Raw genomic sequence first — 25,511 nt, 5'->3', positions numbered from 1 at the left:
CCCAACACCATTCGCGGACAAGACTGTCCTTTCTCCATTAAACGGTCTTAGTACTCTTGCCAAAAATCATTGGACCACATCAGATTTATTTCTGGGCTTAAACAAAAACCAACTTATCTCCAGAAGGTTCTCCTTGGGCCAGTGATGGGGCTCAGCCCTGCTGCCCCCTCCAGCCGCCCCTCCACTGACTGCCTCTGCTGGGTTCTGCGTCTGCTCGCTGAAGAAGCTGAACAGGCGAGAGGAGTCTCTTCCCTTGGGCGCGTGGGCCCCAGTTAGCAGAGGCTTTGGGTCCTAACACCACAGCTGATGGAGGAGGGAGACCAGAATACTCCTTTAGAAATGAGTTGCACAACTGACAAGGCACTCACTGATGCTGATGCGCTTGCTGAAAGACTGAGAGATTGTGATGACACAGCAGAATCTCCGACCGAGCAAACCACCGCTCTCAACAAGTGAGCAGACGTGATGAGCAGGATCAGGAAGAAATTCAAGAACTTAACGGGAGCGCCTGGGTGGCGCAGTCGGTTAAGCGTCCGACTTCAGCTCAGGTCACGATCTCGCGGTCCGTGAGTTCGAGCCCCGCGTCAGGCTCTGGGCTGATGGCTCGGAGCCTGGAGCCTGTTTCCGATTCTGTGTCTCCCTCTCTCTCTCTGCCCCTCCCCCGTTCATGCTCTGTCTCTCTCTGTCCCAAAAATAAATAAACGTTGAAAAAAAAAAAAAAAAAAAGAACTTAACGAAGTTGCAAGACATTGGCCACAGTCCGCGTTGGTTATGGGAATCCAGCAAGAAGGCAGACAAATCAGAGAAGTACAACCAAAGAACAAAGAATTGCATATATCCCTGGAAGAACATCCATAGTTAGACTGCTAACGGCTAGCAAAAAAGATGATCTGGATATAATGATGAAGTCAAAAGAGCAGCACTCCCAGACTGACATGGGTTGTTGTAACAGCTCTGGAGTCCTCCTTGATGCATCTTGACACATCTTTGAAACATCTCAACATGGACCGGAGAGGAGGCACTTGGAAGCAAATCAGAAATTCCAACTGCATGTTGATCAGATAACGGAAATGACAGCAGTAATGAGGAAAGCCATTGAAACTGATAAGCAACGGGGGTGCAAGGTACCGGAACAAACATTTCAACTTGAACAAGAAAACAAACGCTTGACAGAGGTCCTTCACAGGAGTGCACGTGTGCATGAGCGGGGGAGGAGCAGAAAGGGAGAGAATCCCAACTCAGGGCTTGAGCCCAGGATATGTGAGATCATGACCTGAGCCTAAATCAGGAGTCAGAGGCTTAACCGACTGAGCCACCCAGGTGCCATTTTTGAACCTTAGGAAAGATGTGTCTGAAAGTCCATCTTTGACAGTATTAGTGACCAGTAGCAACCAGAGTCTGAGGAAGAGCTGAAGAGCCTGTAAGTCTTTGAGTTTCATATACTTCAGATGGTCACTGAGACTGGTCTACTAAAGTGAATGAGTTAACAGAAAAATCAATCTCAAGCTATGCTTTTTTTTCCCCTATAGTACGTACAGTGGATTGGCAATGACATTTTCTTTTTTACTATTTTAGAGACAGAGAGAGAAAATGCAAGTGAGCAGAAAAGAGTGGCAGAGGGAGGGAGGGAGGGGGAGAGAGAGACAGAGAGAGAATCCTACGTAGGCTCCATATTCAGTGTGGAGCCCAATGCTCAATCCTACGACCCTGGGGTCATGACCTGAGCCAGAGGCAAGAGCTGATGCTCAACTAAGCCACCCAGGCGCGCCTATAAGTATTCATTTGATTTTTTACAAAATATATATCTAGTATGTAAATTTTTAAAAGCCACTAGAAATAGAAATGGACTTTAACATCAACTGAAATCTAAACTTTTCTTATTTTGTGATTATAGGATTAAAGAGGATAAAAAGGTAAAAAACAAAACACCATTATTTCCAGATCTTTCCACTTATGTCTTTTTTCTGTTTCAAATCCAACCCATGATACCATAGTACATTTGTCATGTCTCCTTAGCTTCCTCTGGTCTGAGTTTCTCCGTATTCTCTTATTTTTTGTGAACTTGATAGTTTTGAACACATTCTGTGTAGATGTTCCTCAGTTTGTGTTGCATGTTTTTTTTATGACCCAACTGGGCTAATGGGTATTTGGAAAGAATACCCCTGAAGTGAAGTGCCCCTTTGATCACATTATGCCGAAGTATGTGGTATCTACATGCCAGCACTGATGTTAACCTTGGTCACTTAGTGAAATTAGTGCTTGCCATGTTTCTCCACTGTAAAGATGCCTTGTTTTCCCTTCTCATACTCTATTTGCTGGAGTTGAGACATGAAGTCCAGCCCACACTCAACCGAGGATGGACATGTCCCACTTCCTGGAGCACAGAGTCTACACGTATTATTTGGAATTCTTCTGTATGAAAGACCTCTTTTCTCTTCCCTTAACTGTTTTAGAAAACATTTTTATCTCATATGTAGGCATCTCAGAAACAGACTTAAGTTTTGCCTGTTTTTGAACCTGTCCTGTCAATGAACATTTGTTATTTACAATATTTTGCTATTAAAGAGCAATGAATGGTGCTATGCACTCTCTTGCACGCGTCTCCTGGCATTCCTGTGCTGGGTCACAGACCGTGTGTCCTATGCAAATGTGCAAGATGCCAAGCTGTTTTCCAAGTGGTTCATATCAATCTGTATTCTCACCAGTGGTGTGTTTTCGTTCCTATTGTTCCACATCCTCATCAACACCTGATATTGAGTCTTCATTTTTCCTGATGGGTATAAAAGAATAGCTCATTATGATCCTAATTTGATCTTTCATTACTAATGAGCCTCTTTTCATGTTTATTCTCCATTTCTACATTATTTTCTAAAAAATGCCGGTTCATATCTTTTGCCCATTATTTTGTAAGTCATCTTTCTTCTTTCTGATGTACGGGAATTCTTCATATAACCTGGATCGCTTGAAAGATAGATCTATATCAAGGTGACATAGATCGTGAGAGAGAGAGACGTATCTCCTTTGTAGGATGTATCTGTATCTTTGTCCCTTTTGTGGTTTGTCTTTCCATTCTGTCACATAAACAAAAGTTCTTATTTCAACACAGGCCATTTTTTTTTTTAAGGTTTATTTTTGAGAGAGCGCAAACGGCGGGCAGGCGGGGGGGAGGGGTGGCAGAGAGAGAGGAGGAGACAGAATCCGCAGCAGGTTCCAGCCTGGAGCTGTCAGCAGAGCCCAGCGTGGGGCTCAAACCCATGAACTGTGAGACCATCACTTGAGCCAAAGTCGGACACTTAACTAACTGAGCCCCCCAGGCACCCCTTTTTTTTTTTAATTTTTTTTTTTCAACGTTTATTTATTTTTGGGACAGAGAGAGACAGAGCATGAACGGGGGAGGGGCAGAGAGAGAGGGAGACACAGAATCGGAAGCAGGCTCCAGGCTCTGAGCCATCAGCCCAGAGCCCGACGCGGGGCTCGAACCCACAGACCGCGAGATCGTGACCTGGCTGAAGTTGGACACTTAACCGACTGCGCCACCCAGGCGCCCCCAGGCACCCCTTTTTTAAAAAGGTTTTTAATGTTTTTATTTATAAAATTTCTTTACACTTGACTTAAATCCTGGCAGAGACATCTCCAAACAGTGAAATAAATTTACCCCCAAGGAGCAATGGGGAAAAAAGTGTTATTCTAAAATGGTTTTTTGGTTTTTTTTTTAACATTTATTTATTTTTGAGAGACAGAGCATGAGCAGGGGAGGGGCAGAGAGAGAGGGAGACAGAGAATCAGAAGCAGCCTCCAGGGTCTGAGCTGTCAGCACAGAGCCCAACGCGGGGCTCGAACCCAACGAACCGTGGGATCGTGACCTGAGCAGAAGTTGGATGCTCAACCGAATGAGCCACCCAGGAGCCCCAAAAAGGTGTTATTCTAAAGCAGGACCCTCTTTATACCCCTAGCAGCCACATGACTGACTAAAATGGCTAAAAGTTACAAATGAGTAATTAAAGGCAAAATCTGCCCCCAAGCCAAGGGAACCACCCTTTACCTCTGGTAAAAACTAAGGCAAACAGTTCTTCAATACTCCCTCACTTTATTAAGTGTAACAGGGTACTTATATATCTAAACATTTACTGTAAGTTTTCAGTGACATTTAAACTCTGAATTACCTTTCCATAATTAAGTTTCTTTAGGCACATTGGTTTGTATTTTATAGAAAACACGCATCTTTAGGTCACAAATAGGAAGGAGTATACTTTGCAAATGTTACAAAGATGATTCCAAATCTCAGAGAACCTCTCTCCTGAACTGCAACCACTCATTTAAGTATTTAATGAAAACAGAGCCCCCAAACAACTGTTTAAACATAACACTGAGAGATTCTGCTGATTAAGAAATCCCTGAAAGAGTAGTAAGCCATGATTACTGAAAAGCTCAGAATACTAGCAAGGCTTAATTGCAAAGTATTGAACAGAAGGCCACAAATTGTCTTTTCCTAAGAGGAGATAGGAACTAAGGATGTCAGTTAGTAATGCATTGGAATGGCATTGCCTAGTGCGAGTGTTGCGCAGAAACTCCAGGTCACCTCTCCTTTATTATTTTGGATAAGCTTCCACTATCATCGCATGGCCCTGTAAAGGAGAAAAAAAAAAGAGCTCCGTTAGAGCAACGGAAGGCAATGAATCCAGCCAGTCCTGAGGCAAAAGGGAACAATGGGAAAAGTACGGGCTTTCAAACACTGTGTGATCTTGTGTGTGTGTGGGCAAGGGGAGTGTTGCCACTGGCATCTAGTGGGTAGAGATCCCGCTAAACATCCTACAACACGGAACACAACCCCCCCATAACAAATAATTATCTGGCCCCAAATGTTAATAGAGACAACGCTGAGACACTCTACTCTATATCCACAATGCGGGATTCCTCCTCTGGTCTCCCAGTCACATTTGCATCACTTATTTGGCTCTTGATGAAACAATGCCAGGTTTAATCTACTTTTTAATCATCTCCTCTCGCCTTCACCAGACTGTAAACTTCTAGAAGAAAGGTACTGGGTGGTATTCTTCATTCATCCACAAAAGCATCCGGTATTGGGTTTTACTCTGTGTGCTAGGTGAGCAACCAGGGAGCACACACTAGAAACCACAAGACACTAACCCACGTGGGCTGCCCACCCCGCACGATACTGTGCCCTCGTTATCTCCCTCAGTTAAGCCTGGCACAGACAGATCGGGGGGGGGGGGTGGGGGGCTCCAGTCCTGACTATGGTTTTCTCTGGACAAAGGTACACAGACTGAAAAGTGCTTTTCATCATGAAGTCTGAAATACTCTAGCCTACAAATAACTGACCCCTTGTTTCTTCAGTTTCTGAGACAGGTCATAAATAAAGGCTTTTAAATGCAAGATGTTTAAACTTTTATATAGCTTATATATTTATAAGCTTGATCAGCAACAGAAAAGTTTCTGTAATCTGGAAGAAAACCAGATCTGTTTCCCTCAGGACTGGGGACAAAAAGATTACAATCAGCCCTCCTTTTGGATTTTATTCCCAGAGTGAAATGCCATATGTAGCAGGTAGGAAGTTGTGTCTGTAATGCAAGTAAGGCCAATGAAAGAAATCTGTAGAATAACAAATTCCCCCCAAATAAACAGCAATAAGTTACCCAGCAGTAAATTAATTTTCCAATTAAGGTATAATTCAGTTTTCAGGAAAGATAATTTACTTTTCGGAGAGATTTTATAAATATGACCTCAGGGTGACTAGATAAATGAGTAAAATTTTATCTAAGAAAAAAATTTTTGGGGCGCCTGGGTGGCGCAGTCGGTTAGGCGTCCGACTTCAGCCAGGTCACGATCTCGCGGTCCGTGAGTTCGAGCCCCGCGTCAGGCTCTGCGCTGATGGCTCAGAGCCTGGAGCCTGTTTCCGATTCTGTGTCTCCCTCTCTCTCTCTGCCCCTCCCCCGTTCATGCTCTGTCTCTCTCTGTCCCAAAAATAAATAAACGTTGAAAAAAAAAAAATTAAAAAAAAAAAAAAAATAAGAAAAAAATTTTTTTTCAGTTTAAGACAGAGACAGTGCACTGGGGGAGGAGCAGAGAGAGAAGTACAGAGAGGATCCCTCTTCGCACTCAGCACAGAGGCCGATGTGGGGCTTGAACCCCGGAAACCATGAGATCATGACCTGAGCTGAAACCAAGAGTCAGACGCTTAACCGACTGAACCACTCAGGTGCCCCGGCTCTCATTTTTTTCTACACGCTTTTTGTATATAGAAACATAATGAGGATGTATTCCTTTTAAAATTAAAAAATATATATAAACATTATTTTAGGAATAGAAATAGCTCGAGTTTAAAAACTACCTTCCTTCCAAAGTACGATCAAGAATTAAAGTTGTACCCTCCTCCCTCAAAATAGGCTGCTGTTTTTTAGTTGTCTGTCATCAGAAATACTGCTCTAAGGATGTTTCAAAGTGAAGCAAATGAAACGTGCTTGGAATGAGCTGGTTTGGTTTGCAAGAAAATGACTTTCCAGAAGCACCTCTGAAGCTGCTGTGACATACCTGCCCTCCAGCGGCACAGGCAGCCACCAAGCCATACTGGCCTCCCTCCTTCCGTAATCTGTTGGCAGCTGCCATGACCAACCGGCAGCCAGTAGCTCCAAATGGGTGTCCCAGGGACAGCGATCCACCCCAGTTGTTAAACTTCTCCAAGGGAGGTGACCCAACCTGGCTCCCACAAAAACAGACACAAATATAATGATGAGTTTACTTAAGATTAAGAATCAGGCCAGACTCCTAGCAAGAGGCAGGTAACAGAGATGGAGAAAATGACTAACTTGAGACACGTCACGTATTACTTTATCGTAAAGAAAGAAATTCTAGGTCAATTCTGAAAGCCACTGTCTATTTACCTTCACCTAACACCAGAACTGGAAGAACAAAAGACAAAACAGAATTTTACTTTCATTTTTTCTAAAGATTTCCAGGAACTATTTTCCAACGAAGAAATAAATACATTTACTAAAATAAAAAATTCTTCATAAAAAGGAATTGCTTTCCCCTTCATATTTTTATTAACAGCCCAAATATTACTGTGCTTTGGAAATTCAAGCATGCTTTTAATCACTTACCTTGGTTTTTCTACCCATGTAATTTTGTGCAAACCAATCAGAATCCATGGCTTTAAAATTAGCCAAAATCTGACCCTACAAGGGAAAGGACCTTGTTATTAATGTCCCTTGACATTAAAGTTGAGCAAATCTTTACATCAGTTTTCAGTGAAATCTTCCTAAGGAAACATTTGCTTCTTTTGAAGGGCCTCTAAGAGATCACAGCAAAAGGTATGTCTTCAAAACTGCACGACTGGATTCCCCCCACTTAACACCCCTTCCAACAGTATAGGTCAGTATTTCAAATATAAAGCTCTACTTGTGTTTTATAACACTATCATAAAACACACTTGGATCTCCCCAACACAATACATTTTTTATGATTACAGTCCTTTGATATGTATCTTTTAAGTGACTTACTGAGAATGCTTCATGAAATTCAAAAGCATCGATATCAGTCATTGTTAATCCTGCCCTTTCCAGAACTTTTGGAGTAGCGTAAGTTGGTCTAAAAAGAAAAAATAAGTAATGTGTTAAAACTTTAATTTTTAACCTAAGAACTCCTTATCCTCCAAGGTGAGTTTTACATAAGGTATTATCATGCCCTCCACTCATTCACTGCTTCTGTACAAATATTAAGTATTGGGGGCACAATAGTGAACTAAACAGACATAGCCTCTGTCCTTACAAAGTTTACATTCTAGAGTCAGGGATATAGCTAATAAACAAACTATGAAAGAGAAGGGCAAATAAATAATGTGAAGAATTAGAAAAACACAGAGCTGTGAGGGATGGGAAGACAGTCTAAACACCAGGAGGCTTTCATAAAAGGCCATTATAAAGACTATGTAGCGGGGCGCCTGGGTGGCGCAGTCGGTTAAGCGTCCGACTTCAGCCAGGTCACGATCTCGCGCTCTGTGAGTTCGAGCCCCGCGTCGGGCTCTGGGCTGATGGCTCAGAGCCTGGAGCCTGTTTCCGATTCTGTGTCTCCCTCTCTCTCTGCCCCTCCCCCATTCATGCTCTGTCTCTCTCTGTCCCCAAAATAAATAAACGTTGAAAAAAAAATTTAAAAAAAAAAAAAAAAGACTATGTAGCAATATGAAAAAATGCTTATGACACCTTAATGAAAAAAGAATACATTATATATGTAGAAATGTATACAAAAAAAGAGGAAAAACAATCCAAAACTGTAAAATAATATACCAACATAAAGGATTATTTTTAAGAATCCAACACACAAAACAATTATGAACTCAGAACTTAATGTACTTTAAAATCTATATAATAAATGTGGGTAATCAAATACTTCTAATCATAGTCCTAGGATATTTCTACACTGTTACCTACCCAAGTAAAAGTTGATCTTTTGGATCCTGAGACACATACACAAAATCCCTAGGTAAAAAACAGAGGGGTTAGCTCCAGTAATAAAATAAAGAAACTGAGGCGGCCATTTATTTGAACATTTACTTTACCTCAAATATGCCTTTGGCTTATAACCCATGGCCAGAGCTTTCTCCTCTGCCATTATCAGCATTGCAGATGCACCATCAGTCTGAAATGTTAAGGAGAACAATAACGTTAAATTCTTCAGCCTTTCTGGAAGTCTCTGTACAACCATCTTCTATGTAGTGTTCCTGAATCTATCAACTAATTACACTGTATACAGAGATTTTATAAAACAAAACTATTTTCATTTTATCCATAATTAATGGGCGACCCAAATACACACACTGACCCATTGTTTTAAGGAAGAGGGTAGAAAAACCTGTCAAAAAGTACCATCATTATCAAAATGGACAAAGAGAATAGGTAACATGAGAAGTATGTATTCATAATAAACTTAAGCCAAAAGATTTTTGCTTTTGACACAGAATATGAGAAATCTTATGAATTAAAATAGTCTCTCATTTACTTACTTATTTTTACATTTTATGGACTGTTTCTGAACTTGTTTCCTGCCTGTGGAAGGAAACACAGGCTTCGAGGTGATATGAAAGAAACAGGCAGGCAGCTGAGAACATTGGAACCATGGTCTTTCCTCTCTGGACACACCCCATATACTTCTTACCAACTGAGAAATCAAGTTGAGAGACAAAGAGCTACCACTGAAAAAAAGCCTTATACCACGACTAAAAGAAAGCTCAAAAAAAAAAAAAAAAAAAAAAAAAATCCAGGGGCACCTAGGTGGTTCAGTCATTTAAGTGTTCAACTTGAGCTCAGGTCATGATCTCATGGTTCATGAGTTTGAGCCCCACGTTGGGCTCTGTGCTGATAGCTGGAGCCTGCTTCGGATTCTGTGTCTCCCTTTCTCTTTGTCCCTCCCCTGCTCACCCTCTTTCTCTCAAAAATAAACATTAAAAAGAAAAAAAAATCCAAAACCCACTACTTCGGAGTTTGCAACATAAGAACAATTTCTACCACATTCTATGATATTATTTTAACTTAGTAACCCTGAAGTCACGATGGAGCTACCTTACCACCAACAGAGGAGCCATAAGGTCTGGAAACAGCGGTGACCATACATAATAATGGTTTATGGACATTACATTAATATGTTCAATGTGCCATTGTGCAAAGTTACAATGAATGTGGTGCATCAACACATTGCCCAAAACCCACCTATCTGTGATGTGCTGCCTCTGATGATTTGCATTTCTGACTTCCAATGACTAAACCCGCCCCTTTAGCACACACCAGAAGTAATCAAAGAAGTTCAGATCTGGCAAGAGTATAGCCCACCCCATATGGCCCTATCATTCAATTTGGTGGTGGAAATGATTATCTAACCAGTCCTTCACCGCTCACGCCTAACAAGATGGTGGCGTACCATCCTGCTGGAATCATTCCAGGCACCCCTCCCCTAGCCCAAGAGTGGGGGTTAAGTAGTCACTTAACAAAGTCAAACATGTCAACATGTACCCATGTTACCCATGCAGGTAAGGAAGATACATTGTAAAAGAAATGCTGACCAGCTAGACTCTATCCAGAGGACTATACCCCAAGGTGGTAGGAGAAAAGAAACCGCATCTTGTGAGCAGAAACAGAATCAAAGGGATGTTTAGTTAACATCCATTTGGCTCTGAGCCAAAAAACGAGGAAGGATATGAAGCTATATGCTGATAAATAAAACCACCACCCCAAGAAATGAGGGTAGATATACTTATTCTATGTTTTATAGGAAAATGCTTATAGAAATCGCTTATAGTAACGTAATTGGGGACCAGTATAGAGCATCATTTTCTAACAAGCGGAGCTAAAAGATAACTTGTCACACTCTCTGCCTACTTTCCACATCTCATACAACTCCTCAAATTCACATCCTATGCTCCAACCAAGCTTTTCCCCAAAGAAACCCTCGCTCTCATACCTCTTTGCTGTTCCCCTTGCCTAGAATGCATTTATTACACTTCTTGAACTGGCTTGTACCCTTCCTTCAAGATTTGCTGCTCAGATGCTACCTCCTCGACGGAGCCTCTCTGACTCCCCCCGTGTGCGTCTTCTCTGTTAGCCTGTGCTTACAACCTCCATCGCATCTTCTCCTGGCATTATCATCACTGGCCTTTCTACCCCCAGTGCCTAGGAGAGCTAATCAGAGCTTCCTGACTGGTTAAATGCCTGAAGTGAACAGCTTTTTGTATCAGAATGGTGGCTAGATTAGGTGACTCTGAAGGCCTTAAACTAGGCTTCTTTTTGTTTTTTTAATAATCCCATTTTAATATTTTTATAATGAATAACTTAGATGTTTACGCCTCTATAATACATATAAATAGATCTATTGTAGGCTTTTCTACTGAAAGGCCACAGATATAAAAGTCACTAGTAAACACAAAGAGCACACATAGTTACCAGGAAAGAAGAATTTGCAGCCGTCACTGTGCCATAGGGCTTGATGAATGCAGGTTTTAGTTTGGCCATCTGCTCCAGAGACGAAGGACGAATGCCATTATCTTTGGTAACTGTATCTTTTCCTAAAAAAAAAACATGAACTTTTTAACTCTAAAGAAGTACAAGCTTTATATATCTTCTCCAGAGAAATGTTTTAAAAACTATAAGAACAAATGAAATGTAACCCATAGCTATTTACTAAAAAGAAAATCTTTTACAGTTATTAAGATGTCATCGAATCTTAATCAATACTTTGTTTTAGATTTTTTTTTTTTTTTTAAGTAATCTTTATCCCTAACATGGGGCTTGAACCTACAACCCTGAGATCAAGAGTCGCATGTTCTACCAACTGAGCCAGTCAGGCACCCCTGAACTATATTTTTAAGACATCTGGGAAATAATCTAAATGATCTAACAAAAGGACACCCTACTTTCTTTCTTTTTTTTTTTAAATGTTCATTTATTTTTGAGAGAGACAGAGTATGAGCGGGGAAGGGGCAGAGAGAGGGAGACACAGAATCCGAAGCAGGCTCCAGGCTCTGAGCTGTCAGCACAGAGCCCGATGCGGGGCTCGAACTCACGAACCGTGAGATCACGACCTGAGCTGAAGTTAGACGTTTAACCGACTAAGCCACCCAGGTGCCCAGGACACCCTACTTTCTTAAGGTATTTATTCACATTTGACTATTCTTCTATTCAGAAATCACATGAATGAAGAATTTTTAAATGGGCATCTACATAAAAACTAAAATACAGCAGGAAGACGTAAAAGCAGACTCTTATGAAAACTTCTCTTTAAAATGTTGTGGAGCACCTGGGTGGCTCAATTGGTTAAATGTCTGACTCTTGGTTTCGGCTTAGGTCATGCTCACGGTTGTGAGATCAAGCCCCACCCCTTGCACTCTTCTGCACTGGCAGTGCAGAGCCTGCTTGGGATTCATTGTCTCCTTCCCTCCCCCTCTCTTTCTCCCCCTCCGCCCCCACCCCCACTTGTGCACATGCTGTCAAAATAAATAAACATTAAAAAAAATAAAATATTGACCTATTACAACATAAATCGAACCCTGAGTCCATGTTTAAAAGTGAGTGTTCTGGAAACAGGACCAACATACTTACTGAGAAGTCATTTGGGGCTTTTGGAGTTTCAGAAGCGATTCAGAACTCTCAGAACTCCCTAACAGGTGGCATGAAGCATCCTCCTTTATAAAGCTGAGGAAACCATTTTACCTGGTACTTTGAAGGGCACAACATCAGACAGGAGTCCTTCATCCTGGGCCTTCTTGGCCAGGCTGTGAGAGCGCAGCGCGTACTCATCCTGGTCCAGTCGAGAAACAGCAAAGGCAGCGGCCAGTCGGTCTGCAGAGTGGCCCATGGTCTCACTGGTGGAGAACTCGGCCACCGCAGGGAGCTGGGGAAGGGAACGTACAGGATCAGGTACGCTGTCAACAGGTGTTATACCATGCCCAGGGTTATCTGGGAAAGTCAAGACCAAGACAGGAGAAGCTTTTTGTGAGCAGGGCGTCTCTCAGGAGGGCTTACAAATTCAAATTTTCTAAGCACCATCTTTTTTCCCCATCTTGAGCAAATAATTAACCTTTCCCTGTAACTAACAGAATCTACAAATGAGCATAACCGACCGTATAACTAATTATGTATCTTTGCAGTGGGATGCTTTGGAAGCACAGGTCTTTACATAAGAGGTCCCAAGTCTTACCTCAGGTGACAGGAAATTCAATCTGAATTTAGAGATTAAAGACAGTCGCTGACCCAGAGTCTTGGCCTTATTGAGATCAAGCAACATCTTCCTCATTTTCCTTGAATGACGAATAGGGACATCAGACATTAACTCTACACCACCTGCCACGACCACATCACACTGCCCGGAGGCGATCAAGCCAACACCTACAGGGCACAGGTTACAGGAACATGAGCATCTTTTGCAGAAATTAACAGACCACTGATAATTGAAGCTTCTTGATTAAATTCCTGTTGTACGACAGTTATCAGCATTCTATAACATGTGTAATTATGCTTTTAACTTTTTCAGAGGGATTAAGATAATTTTTTTGAATGACTAAAACTATATTCAATGCACTAGAGAAAAACAAGTTTCATTCAGTCCATATGGACAACAGCTTCTGGAAATATCCACTGGACCAACCCTCAAATCAGTCTAAACCAGAACATTCTGCATATTTTACAAACTCCCAGCTTTAGTTTTCAGAAAGATTTTTATCCCTACAACAGGAATTTTTACTACAAGCTAGAGAAAGTCTAGCTTTTGAAGATGTAAGGCAACCTCTGCTCCTCTTTCTAGCCACTGGCGAGTATTTTGTTGCTCTATCTGGAAGTTGTCACATGCTTCATAGAGTGGTGAATGCCCCCAATCACGGCCTGTGGCATCATTTTCTGCCACTCATGAGGCAGGCTGCAACCTGGCCTTGATGTTACTAAAAGAGCACAGTCATCTTTCAGGTTTCGGTCTTTTCACAACAGGCACTGCCACTGCAAAATGTCCCACTATTTTGCTAGAGTTTGTCAGGAGAATTTGTAACTAATTATTAAAATTCCACAGGTGTGGGGAGAAAGCAGAGGAAAGAGTCTGTACTGTACTTCTTACACAGTGATTTATCACTTGGGCCACAACCTTCATGGGGGTGTATTAGACTCCCCTAACTTAACCATTTTTTTTCTAACTTTTTTTTTTTAATGTTTATTTATATTTGAGAGGAGAGGGGAGCAGAGAGAGAGAGAGAGAGAGAGAGAGAGGGAGACAAAGAATCCGAAGCAGGCTGCAGGCTCTGAGCTGTCAGCACAGAGCCCGACGCGGGGCTTGAACTCATGGACTGCGAGATCATGACCTGAGCCAAAGTCAGATGCTTAACTGACTGAGCCACCCAGCAGCCCTGGGATTCACCTGACTTTTAAAACCCAACAGGTTAGGGGCACCTGGGTGGCTCAGTCGGTTGAGCTGCCGACTTCAGCTCAGGTCATGATCTCGCAGTCCATGAGTTCAAGCCCCGCGTCGGGCTCTGTGCTGACAGCTCAGAGCCTGGAGCCTGTTTCAGATTCTGTGTCTCCCTCTCTCTGACCCTCCCCCGTTCATGCTCTATCTCTGTCTCAAAAATAAATAAATGTTAAAAAAAAATTAAAAAAAACCACAAAACCAACAGGTTATAAATTATTCATGGCTCAAATTCAGAAGCACCCTCCTAGAGACATACTTCTCCAGCTGATAATCCCTGCTGTGGCCAGCCACATTACTGATGGAGAAACTACATGAATGGTTGTGTCCCTCAGGCATAGACAGCAAGAAAAGATGAGAACTACTTCAAAAATCGAAAATGTTAAATATGACCTTATTTTTGAAAAACGACACAAATTCAGAGATCTCTGCTGATCATATACTTTTGTTAAGAGTACTTTTTTTTATGATCGTATAAACGACCAAGGAGAATTAACATGTACCTTCTGCTTTCAAGTAAACATACCTGTGGTCATGGCTTGGTTGGCAGAGATGCAAGCCATGGTGACAGTGTGAGCAGGAGTCTTGTCAGAGAAGCCAGCTCCCAGGGCAGCCTTCAAGAAATACAGGAACGAAACGGTCACTTCTAAAGGAAGCGTTACGTGGAAATGATGTCATGTGAGCACCACTTCTCCGTGTGGTGAATCAGGAAAGGGTTTGAGGTTAATACTCTACAGAGTAACATTCAGAATGAAATTAGGCCCATCATGGAAATGGCCCACTCATTTTTCATCTAGCCATTAACCGACAAGCGCTTGACGAAATTCTTGGTAGCCAGTTTCCAGTGTGGTCAACAGGCTACAGGTCACCTAATTCCTTAGCAATGCTGTGCTCTGGGCCTTCGAGAATATCAATACATAACTGGATTTTAATCTAAATTTCCAAATAGCCTTGAAGTAAACCTTTGAAATCCACCTGGTGGAAGGATGAAATAGGTCATGGAGTAAGATCCTCACGATCTGTGTTCCTGCACTTGAAAGGCTTGGTGGCAAAGCAAAAGTTACCAAAGCAGAAAGTGATTTCTAAAGAACCAACCACTCCCCTAACAGCCTTCCCACTCAGGTCCCTGCCTGCTCTCCACTCATTCCTCCCACTGCTAGTCCGTCTCTCTTTGTGACTGCCACAGAATTCAGAGAGCACCCTGAAGACCCAATGCAAAGGCAACTTGGAAAACTTGCCATTAAGGAGGAGTTCAAGTTGATGAAAGAAACTTTGCAAAAGTGCCTAAGCCCCAAGTAAGCATCTTTGAAATAAGGTCAGACCAGCTAACCAACTGGAAAAAGACAAACCTGTCCAGGATGATGACACAATAGTCGCTTCAAGAGAGAACAATTTGAGGGGTCTTGACAAGAACTGAGGCCCTCCAGGGGCGCCTGGGTGGCTCAGTCGGTTGTGCATCCAACTTCAGCTCAGGTCATGATCTCGCGGTTTCTGAGTTCGAGCCCCGCGTCGGGCTCTGTGCTGACAGCTGGGAGCCTGGAGCCTGCTTCGGATTCTGTGTCTCCCTCTCTCTCTGCCCCTCCCCTGCTTGTGCTCTGTCTCTCTCTCTCTGTCTCTCAAAAATGAATAAATGTAAAAAAATTAAAAAAAAAAAAAAAAGAACCGAGGCCCTCCATTAATCTTGCAAAATGGCCTCTATCTCTATCACTATGGCACAGTAAACGTTACACATAACATGAAGACACCTATTATTTTATTATAATACTTATTGGGGAAAATAATGCTGCCAAAAAAAAAATCAATGTCTGATTCCCTTTTTGCTTAAGAATTAATGCATAGATACAATAACAAAATATTTCATAACATTAAAGTTACATTTTAAAAATAATGCTCTCACTATCCCCCCACCAGCCACCACCACCACTATTTAACTATGAGATTCTGGTTCCCATGAGGGGAATTCTTTTTTAGTGGCCCTTTTCTGAAACTATTTAACTATGCTCAGAATACAAGATCTCCTGTAATTTGGTAAAATAAACCTGTTTCCAAAGTCAAGATGAAGGAGGCTGAATGTTTCTTAAATAAGTTTCACTTTTTTAAAGTTTATTTAGAGAGAGAGAGAGAGAGCCCGCGCATGGGAGCGCCTGAGGATGCATGAGGGTGGGGGAGGGGCAGAGAAAGAATCTCAAGCAGGCTCCACACTGTCAGTGTGGAGCCCGACATGGGGCTCAAACTCAAACACCATGAGATCATGACCTGAGCTGAAACCAAGAGCCGGCTGCTTAACCAACTGAGCCACCCAGGCGCCCCGCTTTTATATTTACACTACCCATATATCATCATCTGTAGAAATAGAAGTACGTCATAGTACCATACATACAGTATAACCTTATTCTGGTCTTTCTAGGTAGACTTGATACTCAGTGCCCAACCTACTCTGCTGAAAACTACACCCTGGCAACAGCACGTCAGCCTCTCAATGCAGACCAATTCAAAAAAGGAAGAAAGAAGCAAATCTCCAGGGGCCAGGGGAGGAGAGCACACCAGTGGGCCAAGTGTAAAGGGCACTCAGGTCGTATGGCCCGATCCTCATAAGGTCCTTTCTAGCACGTATTCCACCCTTGGCCCCAGTTGACTCTCAGCCCTGAAAGAGCTTTAAATAGAAGTGGTTTCTGGGGAACCTTGTCCACATGCTTCTATTTAAAGCTTGAACAGCTCTCAAGGCACGCTTAGGCTCTAGATAGCACACTAAGAGAAAAGGAGGAAGACACCTCTCAGTCAAGGAGGAGAGCAGGGAAATCTGCAGAGGCCTTTCAGTAAAGTCAGGTTCATGGGAACTCAGCAACAGAAGTCTTTAGCATTTCCTATAAACATGACGAATACAGACAACAGGTCCTTCAAAAGCTCTCTAGTTGGAAGGTACACTAGCTTTTAGGTTACAATACAACTACGGAGAGACATCCTCATAACATCCTCCCCCAGGGCAACCTTCCCCTGGAGTGAATGCCCCTGGTATTGGTACAGGGCAGGGAGAGGCAACTACCACACGTCAATTCATAGCTGCGATTTGCACATGGATGTAAAATTTTCTGACAGAATTTAGGGAAAAACATTATGGCTTTAAGTATTAGAACGGAAATACTGAAAAAACTGAAACGCTTGGTATTTAGTTTTCAAGTGCTCTTATAAGAGCCACTTTGCTTTTTGCAGAATATAAAAGTTGCAAATGTATTATGACTAGCTTGATGCAGTCGTAAAATTGTCATATTCGACCCAGTCAGAAACGTGAAAGCCCAGGGAAAAACCAAAAAAATCAGGACGGGAAAAAAACCATTTTCTGTTCATAATTTTTTTTCTGCCTCCCTAACATCCCACAGTCGATTCTGTGGGCTTAAGTAACACCAGATGTTCAGCAATATTAGCATTTACTGGCAGGTAAAAATGTGGGGCAGAACGAATACTTCCGGCCCTGCTCATGTCCCCTCCTGGCTGATAGTGATGGAAATTATTGCCCCCACAACTGTACTGAACACAGAGATACGGCAGGCACAAAGCTAGAAATAAAGAAAATGCTTAACACGCTGAAATGTGCTTTGGAGCCAACTGTATCCAAATAATCACTTTCAAAGTGAAACAAAGCCCAGAAGATGTGTTTGGACTCTTCACCAGGAAATGCCTGTGTGACGTGTCACACAAGTTTTAAGGTCTGTTATAATCTCAGTTGCCACCAGTGAACACTACGTGGAGCTATGCCAACTAGGGTAAAGGTTAACTCCTATGAGATGGTTTTAAACACACACCCTATGTGTCGTGTCGTTAATGGGAACAAATGAATCAGCAATGCCACCTCCAACAAAAACCATGTTGTGAAATAAGTTCTTTGCATAGTGTTGAAATTTTGAGTTAATCAGTAGCCACCGTAACATTATCAAGGTCACATCAGCCATACTTCCCTACGATCTCTATTATCCTAAGGGATAGAAAAATGAACATATCTCAAAGCAGCTCAAATAAATGATTTGACTTATAGTATGAATATACACTAGTACAGGGCAAGTCATTTGGTTTATACTATAATTCTCTCAAACATTAAATAACATTCACTATTCAAATTGTAAAATCACATTTTAAGTCAAATATAACCTTACTTAAAACTTTTTAATAACTTTTGAAGAATAATTCTGTTCACTGAAATTCAATCAATTCTCCTATCAATCTCTCGGAACAACATGAAGTTCGTTTTACTCACCTCTCTAGCCACATTGCTAGTCTTCACTTCCTGTATAACTGTGCCAAAGATGATATAATCAACAACATCCTTCGGGACACTGGTCCGATGCAGCAAACCCCTGAGAGAAGTCCAAAGCAATAAAAACCGAGACAGTGCCGCAGGTCATCACATAAAACATTGTAATTCTTTTAAAATGACAAGCTAAATAGGAAGAATCAAAAATCATTTTGAGGGGTGCCTGCGTGGCTCAGTTGGTTGAGCGTCTGACTTTGGCTCAGGTCATGATCTCGCGGTTCATGGGTTCAAGCCCCGCATCGGGCTCACTGCTGTCAGTGTGGAGTCCACTTTAGATTCTCTGTCCCCTTCTCTCTCTGCCCCTCCCCATTCGCACGCATTCTCTCAAAAATAAAACATTAAATAATTTAGAAAAGGATAAAGCAGATACATAAATATAGTAATGTTTTTTTTTTTTTTTAATTTTTTTTTTTTTCAACGTTTATTTATTTTTGGGACAGAGAGAGACAGAGCATGAACGGGCGAGGGGCAGAGAGAGAGGGAGACACAGAATCGGAAACAGGCTCCAGGCTCTGAGCCATCAGCCCAGAGCCCGACGCGGGGCTCGAACTCACGGACCGTGAGATCGTGACCTGGTTGAAGTCGGACGCTTAACCGACTGCGCCACCCAGGTGCCCCAAATATAGTAATGTTAATAGGAACCAAAGTTTCAGTCAAAAGAGAAAAGAGAGACAAGTATAAAATCAAAGAGATGAAATAAAATCCCAGGTATATTAAATTTAAATTTGGAATACCAATATAAACCCATAATTAAAGCTATACATTTGTCTAGTTTTACCCACTGATAGAGACTAGAAGCAGTCACATTCCAGTAGGAAAGGAAGGAGTCAATCTTTTGGGTTTTTTTTTAAATGTTTATTTTATTTTTGAGAGAGAGCCCAAGCAGGGGAGGGGCAGAGAGAGAGGGAGACACAGAATCCGAAGCAGGCTCCAGGCTCTGAGCTGTCAGCACAGAGCCCGACGCGGGGCCCAAACTCATGAACTATGAGATCATGACCTGAGCCGAAGTCGGACGCCCAACTGACTGAGCCACCCAAGCGCCCCAGGAATGAGCCAATCTTGAACTCAGACTTGGCTCTTTTTTTTTTTTTTTTCAGACTTGGTTTCTAAATGCCATTCCCCACTAAAGGAATCCGCTTATTTACTTTTTTTTTTTTTTAAAGATTTTATTTTGTTTTTTAAGTTTACTTGAGAGAGTGGGGGAGGAGGAGAGAGAGAAAGAGAAAGAGAGAAAAAGGAGAGCGGGAGAGGGAGAGGGAGAGGGAGAGGGGGGGAGAGAGAGAGAGAGAGAGAGAATCCCAAGCAGCTTCCCTGGTGTCAGTCTAGAGCCCGAGGCAGGGCTTGATCTTATGAACCATGAGATCATGACCTGAGCCTAAACCAAGAGTCAGGCACTTAACTGACCGAGCCTCCCAGGTGCCTAAATATTTTATTTTTAATTAATCTCTCCACCCAACACTGGGCTCAAACTTACTTACAACCCTGAGATCAAGAGTCACATGCTCTACCAACTGAGCCAGCCAGGTGCCCCAGGAATAAGCTTTTTAAAAAAAATGACTGAGGCTAGGTCTAAGGCAAGACAAGTACAAAGTAAATCTCACTGATCTTTTTTGTGCCAAAAATAAGAAAGTACTTAAAGACTAATGGGATATCAAAAACAGGAACATGGGTGTACACATTTGTCAAAGTTCATCATACTATACACTTAAATCTGTGCATTTTATTATATTCAAGTTATACCTCAGAAAATAACATTATGCTATGGGGCACCTGGGCGGCACAGTCGGTTAAGCGTCTGACTTCAGCCAGGTCACGATCTCGCGGTCCGTGAGTTCAAGCCCCACGTCGGGCTCTGGGCTGATGGCTCAGAGCCTGGAGCCTGTTTCCGATTCTGTGTCTCCCTCTCTCTCTGCCCCTCCCCCGTTCATGCTCTGTCTCTCTCTGTCCCAAAAATAAATAAACGTTGAAAAAAAAAAAAAAGAAAGAAAATAACATTATGCTAAAAAACAAAGGGACATAAGAACTTGGGGGTGCCTGGTTGGCTCAATTAGTAGAGCATGCGACTCTTGATCACAGAGTCGTGAGTTTAAGCCCCACATTGGGTGGAGAGCTAACTTAAAAAAAAAAAAGAAACAACTTGACAGGAGCTCCCACAGATAAAATGCGTGAGCTTCAAAAAGAATACTGACTAACCTTAGCTATGACACAGTAAGTAAAATGGGGCACCTGGCTGGCTCAGTCAGTGGAGCATTCGACTCTTGATTTCGGGGTTGTAAGTTTGAGCCCCGTGTTGGGTATAGAGCTTACTTTAAAAAAATCTTTTTAAATGGTTATATATTTTATTTTTTGAGAGAGAGAGGAAGGGTGGGGCAAAGAGAGAGGGAGACAGAGAATCCCAAGCAGGCTCCACACAGTCAGTGCAGAGCCCATCGCAGGGCTCAAACTCATGAACTGTGAGACCGTGACCTGAGCCAAAATCAAGAGTCAGATGCCCAACTGACTTAGTCACCCAGGCAGTCCAAAAATAAAATCTTCAAAAAAACACAGTAAGTAAAAATTCGTAAGTCTTAAAACAAAGAAAAGCTGTTCTTTACAGAAAAATACCAGCCGATAAATGTAAGAGGAATAACAAAATTAGAAAAATCATAAATTTGTAACCTCTGATGTAATAAAACTGATTCAGGCAAAACTGTCAATGAATGCTAAAAACCATCTGGTGAAAGACCGTTGGGGAATGGGCTAGTCACACGGTGCTATGAGACCACTTTACAGATTACTTACTAATTGCAAAAGAAAAAAATGTACCTTTATAATCAAAAGACCTGGCAGTCTGACCATGACTGAGTGGTTAGATTTAGTATCACATATCATGTGCCTCCTGACATGACAGAATACCATGTGCGTAAACCCACAAAGCATTCTTCCCAAATACTGTTTAACCTGAAACTAATCAAGCCTCTAGAACGCATCTCCAGTTTACAGGAAATTCATAAGGGAAGTTAAATATCACCATGAAGAAACATCGAGAATACGGGACATTCCATCAAACAGGTGGCCTAGAGTTTTCAAAAGTCCCTGTCCTTTGGGGCGCGGGAATGTTGGGGGAGAAAGAAAATGTTCTAAACTGAAGAGACTAAAAGAGACCTATCCATTTGTAATATGAACCTCGACTGCGTCCTGGTTTGGGGGGAAAAAAAAAAAAACTAATGAAAGAAAAGACAGTCTTGGAACAGTTATGGGGGAACTGACTATGAACTGAACATTACTAGTTATGGAATCACTGTTACTGTTTTAGCTGTAGTAACAACATCCTGGAGGTCCTTATGCTCAGGAGGTAAACACTTGAAGTATTTAGGGCTGAAGTTTCAAGATGTCTGCAACTCACTGTCAAATGCTTTATTAAACTATATACACATGGCCAAATGGTTAACAATTATTAAATCTAGGTGGGAGGTATTTAGGTGCTCACTATATTATTCTTTCAATTTTATTGTATACTTGACAGTTTTTAAAACAAGAAGTTGTGGAAAAACTTGCAAAGCACCAGTCTGGGATCATGATCAGAAATAGGACGGGGTGCCTGGGTGGCTCAGTCGGTTAAGTGGCCAGCTTCGGCTCAGGTCATGATCTCACGGTCCGTGGGTTCGAGCCCCACGCCAGGCTCTGTGCTGACAGCTCAGAGCCTGGAGCCTGTTTCAGATTCTGTGTCTCCCTCTCTCTGCCCCTCCCCTGTTCATGCTCTGTCTCTCTCTGTCTCAAAAATAAAACATTAAAAAAAATTTTTTTTTAAATAAAAAATAAAAACAAAGAAATAGGAAAACAAGGGGTAACCGGGTGGCTCAGTTGCTTAACCATCCATCCGACTTCAGCTCAGGTCATGATCTCACGGTTCGCTGAGCTTGACTCCATGTCGGGCTCTGTGCTGACAGCTGGGAGCCTAGAGCCTGCTTCAGATTCTGTGCCTCCCTCTGTCTCTGCCTGAGTGCCCCCGCCCCCCCGCCACCCCCATCCCACTTGCATTCTGTCTCAAAAATGAACACTAAAAACATTTTTTTAATGGAAAAATAAGCTAGTTTTAGGGAAAAGATAATTTTTATTTTTCAATTTTTGTTTATTTTTTTTGAGTAGGCTCCATACCCAATGTGGGGTTCAAACTCACAACCCTGAGATCAAGAGTCATGTGCTCCCCTGAGTCCAGGCACCCTGGTAAGTTTTATTTTTGATACACTGCACTTGGAAGTGTCTAAGGGGTCAAGTTTAGAGATTTGGGACCCTCCACATAACAAAATAAAGATTAAGTAGATGAGATTTTTTTTAAGGAAAAGCATGCATACATAGAAATGCAATGCTGTAAGAACTAAAACTTGCGAAATACTTGTAAGAAAGTTAAAAAGATCCAGTTTTTTAAAGTAGGGAAAAATCATTCAGAAGATGGAAGGAAAATCTTAAAGGCATAATATGAATAAGTCAAAGGAAGACGGGGTCAAGTACAGCTGACAGGTCAATGCTAGAAAATACAAAGAGACCAAGGCCTGGGAAAAGGCTTGGGGAAAGGCCTGTGCATTTAGTGACCACAAAAGCCATTACAGAGAGAAGCTCCCGAAAGTATGGTTACTGAAGAACAGTAGGAATGGAAATGATTATTATGAGATTAAAGGAAATGAATGGTAAGAAAAGAGAAGCAACTGCTGCTTTCATTCATTTTTAAAGTCTGGCAGGAAGAGAAGAAAAAGAATCAGATGGGCAGAAATGTCACCTGAGGGTTTTTTCAAACTAGAAGAGACCTGTGGCTGGTTTCTGAAGACCCAGAAAACAAGGCACTGATGAAAAATGAATGAGGTGATGCTTCACATGCTACTCCCACTGCAGAAACAGCCACACATTGTAGGACTTTCACCAAATTACTCACCTGGCTCAATCTCCTGTAACCATACCTAATTTTACATTCTTACTTGGCTTACACATGGATCTTCAAGTCTCATTCTAGGCTTCTTTGTAGATAAATATTAGCTCCCATCTAAAACAATCATCAGGGGCGCCTGGGTGGTTCAGTCGGTTAAGTGTCTGACTTAGTCGGCTCAGGTCATGATCTCCCGGTTTGTAAGTTGAGCCCCATGTTGGGCTCTGCGCTGACAGCTCAGAGCCTAGAGCGTGCTTCTGATTCTGTGTCTCCCTCTCTCTGCCTCTCCCCCGCTTACATTCTGTCTCTCTCTCTCTCAAAATAAATAAATAAAATAAAATAAAATAATCACCAAATACATACATTGTATTTGCATTGATCGGTTATAACTAGCTAGCTAGCTACAGTGCTCGTGAAGGAATACTGTCACACTAAGAAACTGTCAAGCCCGCAAAATAAACACTGCTGACACCTACCAGCTGCTTGAATTTGTTTTGCACACATGGCCAAAATGGAGCGTCAGTAAATCTTGAAAAAGCTAGTAGGTGTGTGTTTCTCACCACATAAAAGGTAATATATCCTAGATATGGAAATCCTATTAAACATGTTTCACATGTAAAAACTAGAGTAACAACTAAAATAAAACTGCATTTACTTACAAAAGTGCTGCTCTAGCCAAATCATGTGGCATCAGTTCCTTATATCTGAGGAAAGAAAAGAAACAATTTAAACTGAAAGCCTAGAACATTAACAGTGTTTTCATTCTATTTGAAATACCTAGAGATACCATCTAATATGCTCCTGCAAATGCACTTCATGATCTAAGGCAGTCCAGCATTCCAAATGAAGCAATATTGTGACTACTATTTGTCATCCTTCGCAATCTGGCGGGCCTGAACTCCTACTGAGCTGGCTAAGAATCTAACCAAGATGTGGCCCAGTATCTTATTGTTCATCATGACATATGTTGCACGCTCTTTAAAACTAAACTCCATCTTCTCAGTTCTCTTTACTTCATTTTTCAAAATAGATTATTTTTCAACGTCCAAAGGGACCTGAGGGATGTATTAGGACTTTTTCGGAAACGTTTGGAAGTAATTTAAGATCTACGACAGAACTGGAAAGACCCAACAGACATCCTGAATACCCTTTGCCTGGCTTCCTCTAATGCTAATATCTTATCCAACCATGATGCACCAGTCGACACTAAGAAACTGGTACTGCTACAACATTCACTAAGCTGCTAACTTTATCTGGATCTCACCAGTTTTCTACTAATGCCTGCTTCCTGTTCTGTTCTAATACCAAATCCATGTACTTAGTTGTCATGCCTTTGTTTCCTCCAATCTGTGACAGTTTCTCAGCCTTTCCTTGTCTTTGTGACCTTGATATTTGAAGACTAGGGTCATGGATTTGGGGGAAGAATACGAGAGAAGTGAAGTGCCCTTCTCATTGCTTCATATTGGAACATGCATGATAGCAACATGACTTATTACTAGTGAATCACTCGGTTAAAGCAGTATCTGCCAGTTTTCATCACTATTTTTCCCTTTCTGTACTCAAGTTGAGTATAGAAGTGAGTCACCAGTCTGGACATCGCTCGAAGGGAGGAGAATTCAGCTCTACTTCCTACTGGAAGGAATAACAAAGGATTTGTGGACATGTTAAAAGCACCACAGTAATTAATAAATATTTAGGGGGAAAGAGTTGAGGCAACGCAAGTATCTCGTTTCTCAACGTTTCTCACCTACTAATTTTTTCATTCATAGATCCTCCTTGCAGCAATTATTACTGTGGTGTTCCAATGGTGATTCATTTATTTTCATCATTCCTTCTATATTTATTAGCTGAAATTCTTTGGTAAAGATGATGGGTCCCTTCTCTCTCATTTATGTATTTATTCAATTATTTATTTATTTATGTAAGACGGGACTCACATAAATATTTTTCTTTGGGTTATGATGTAATACTCTATTTTATTGGTCAAATTGTTCTAGCTTTCATCATTAGAAGTTATTTCAGATTGGTCCCTTGTCCTTTTCTTGTGTCATTTTTTTTTTTTTTCTTAAAGCACTTCTTCACTTCCAGGCACTACAAAATGCTCCAACCTCATCTTGTATTTTCTCTGGCTCAGCCCTGGTCATTCTTCTAGGCAGGCCTGGCTCCTTATACTGAAGAACGGTATTTAGAAACAAGCTCTGCATGCAAACTCTGTTTAAATGTCAAAAATAAATTCCCTTTAAGTCAAAGATTAGGCCATTGGATTGAATAAGTTCATTCTACAAGTTCCTGAAAATCAAAACCTAAAAATCCAAAAATGTTTTTATTTTAACTCTGAATCACAGAAGAATTATC

General features: G+C 41.7%; 1 protein-coding gene across 2 annotated transcripts in view; it reads right to left on the bottom strand.

Moving 5' to 3' along the window:
• Positions 1–3,560: 3,560 nt before the first annotated feature.
• The window catches only part of HADHB (hydroxyacyl-CoA dehydrogenase trifunctional multienzyme complex subunit beta), a 41,517-nt gene continuing 19,566 nt past the window's right edge, over positions 3,561–25,511 (bottom strand). For both annotated transcript variants that reach the window (XM_086700175.1, XM_025927134.2), the window contains exons 5-16: positions 23,816–23,860; positions 18,200–18,299; positions 14,477–14,564; positions 12,700–12,887; positions 12,213–12,393; positions 10,947–11,068; positions 8,573–8,652; positions 8,445–8,492; positions 7,518–7,605; positions 7,119–7,193; positions 6,550–6,714; positions 3,561–4,625 (exon numbers count right to left, since the gene is read on the bottom strand). In XM_086700175.1, the coding sequence (XP_086556301.1) occupies positions 4,590–4,625; positions 6,550–6,714; positions 7,119–7,193; positions 7,518–7,605; positions 8,445–8,492; positions 8,573–8,652; positions 10,947–11,068; positions 12,213–12,393; positions 12,700–12,887; positions 14,477–14,564; positions 18,200–18,299; positions 23,816–23,860 (1,216 nt within the window). In that variant the 3' untranslated portion in view covers positions 3,561–4,589. The remainder of the gene's footprint in view (positions 4,626–6,549; positions 6,715–7,118; positions 7,194–7,517; positions 7,606–8,444; positions 8,493–8,572; positions 8,653–10,946; positions 11,069–12,212; positions 12,394–12,699; positions 12,888–14,476; positions 14,565–18,199; positions 18,300–23,815; positions 23,861–25,511) is intronic.

Source organism: Puma concolor, chromosome A3 (assembly GCF_028749965.1).
Source record: "Puma concolor isolate L17-30 chromosome A3, mPumCon1.1.hap2, whole genome shotgun sequence".
NCBI lineage: Eukaryota > Metazoa > Chordata > Mammalia > Carnivora > Felidae > Puma > Puma concolor.
The sequence above is the reverse complement of the archived record's forward strand: the minus strand, read 5'-3'. Positions and strand labels throughout refer to the sequence as shown.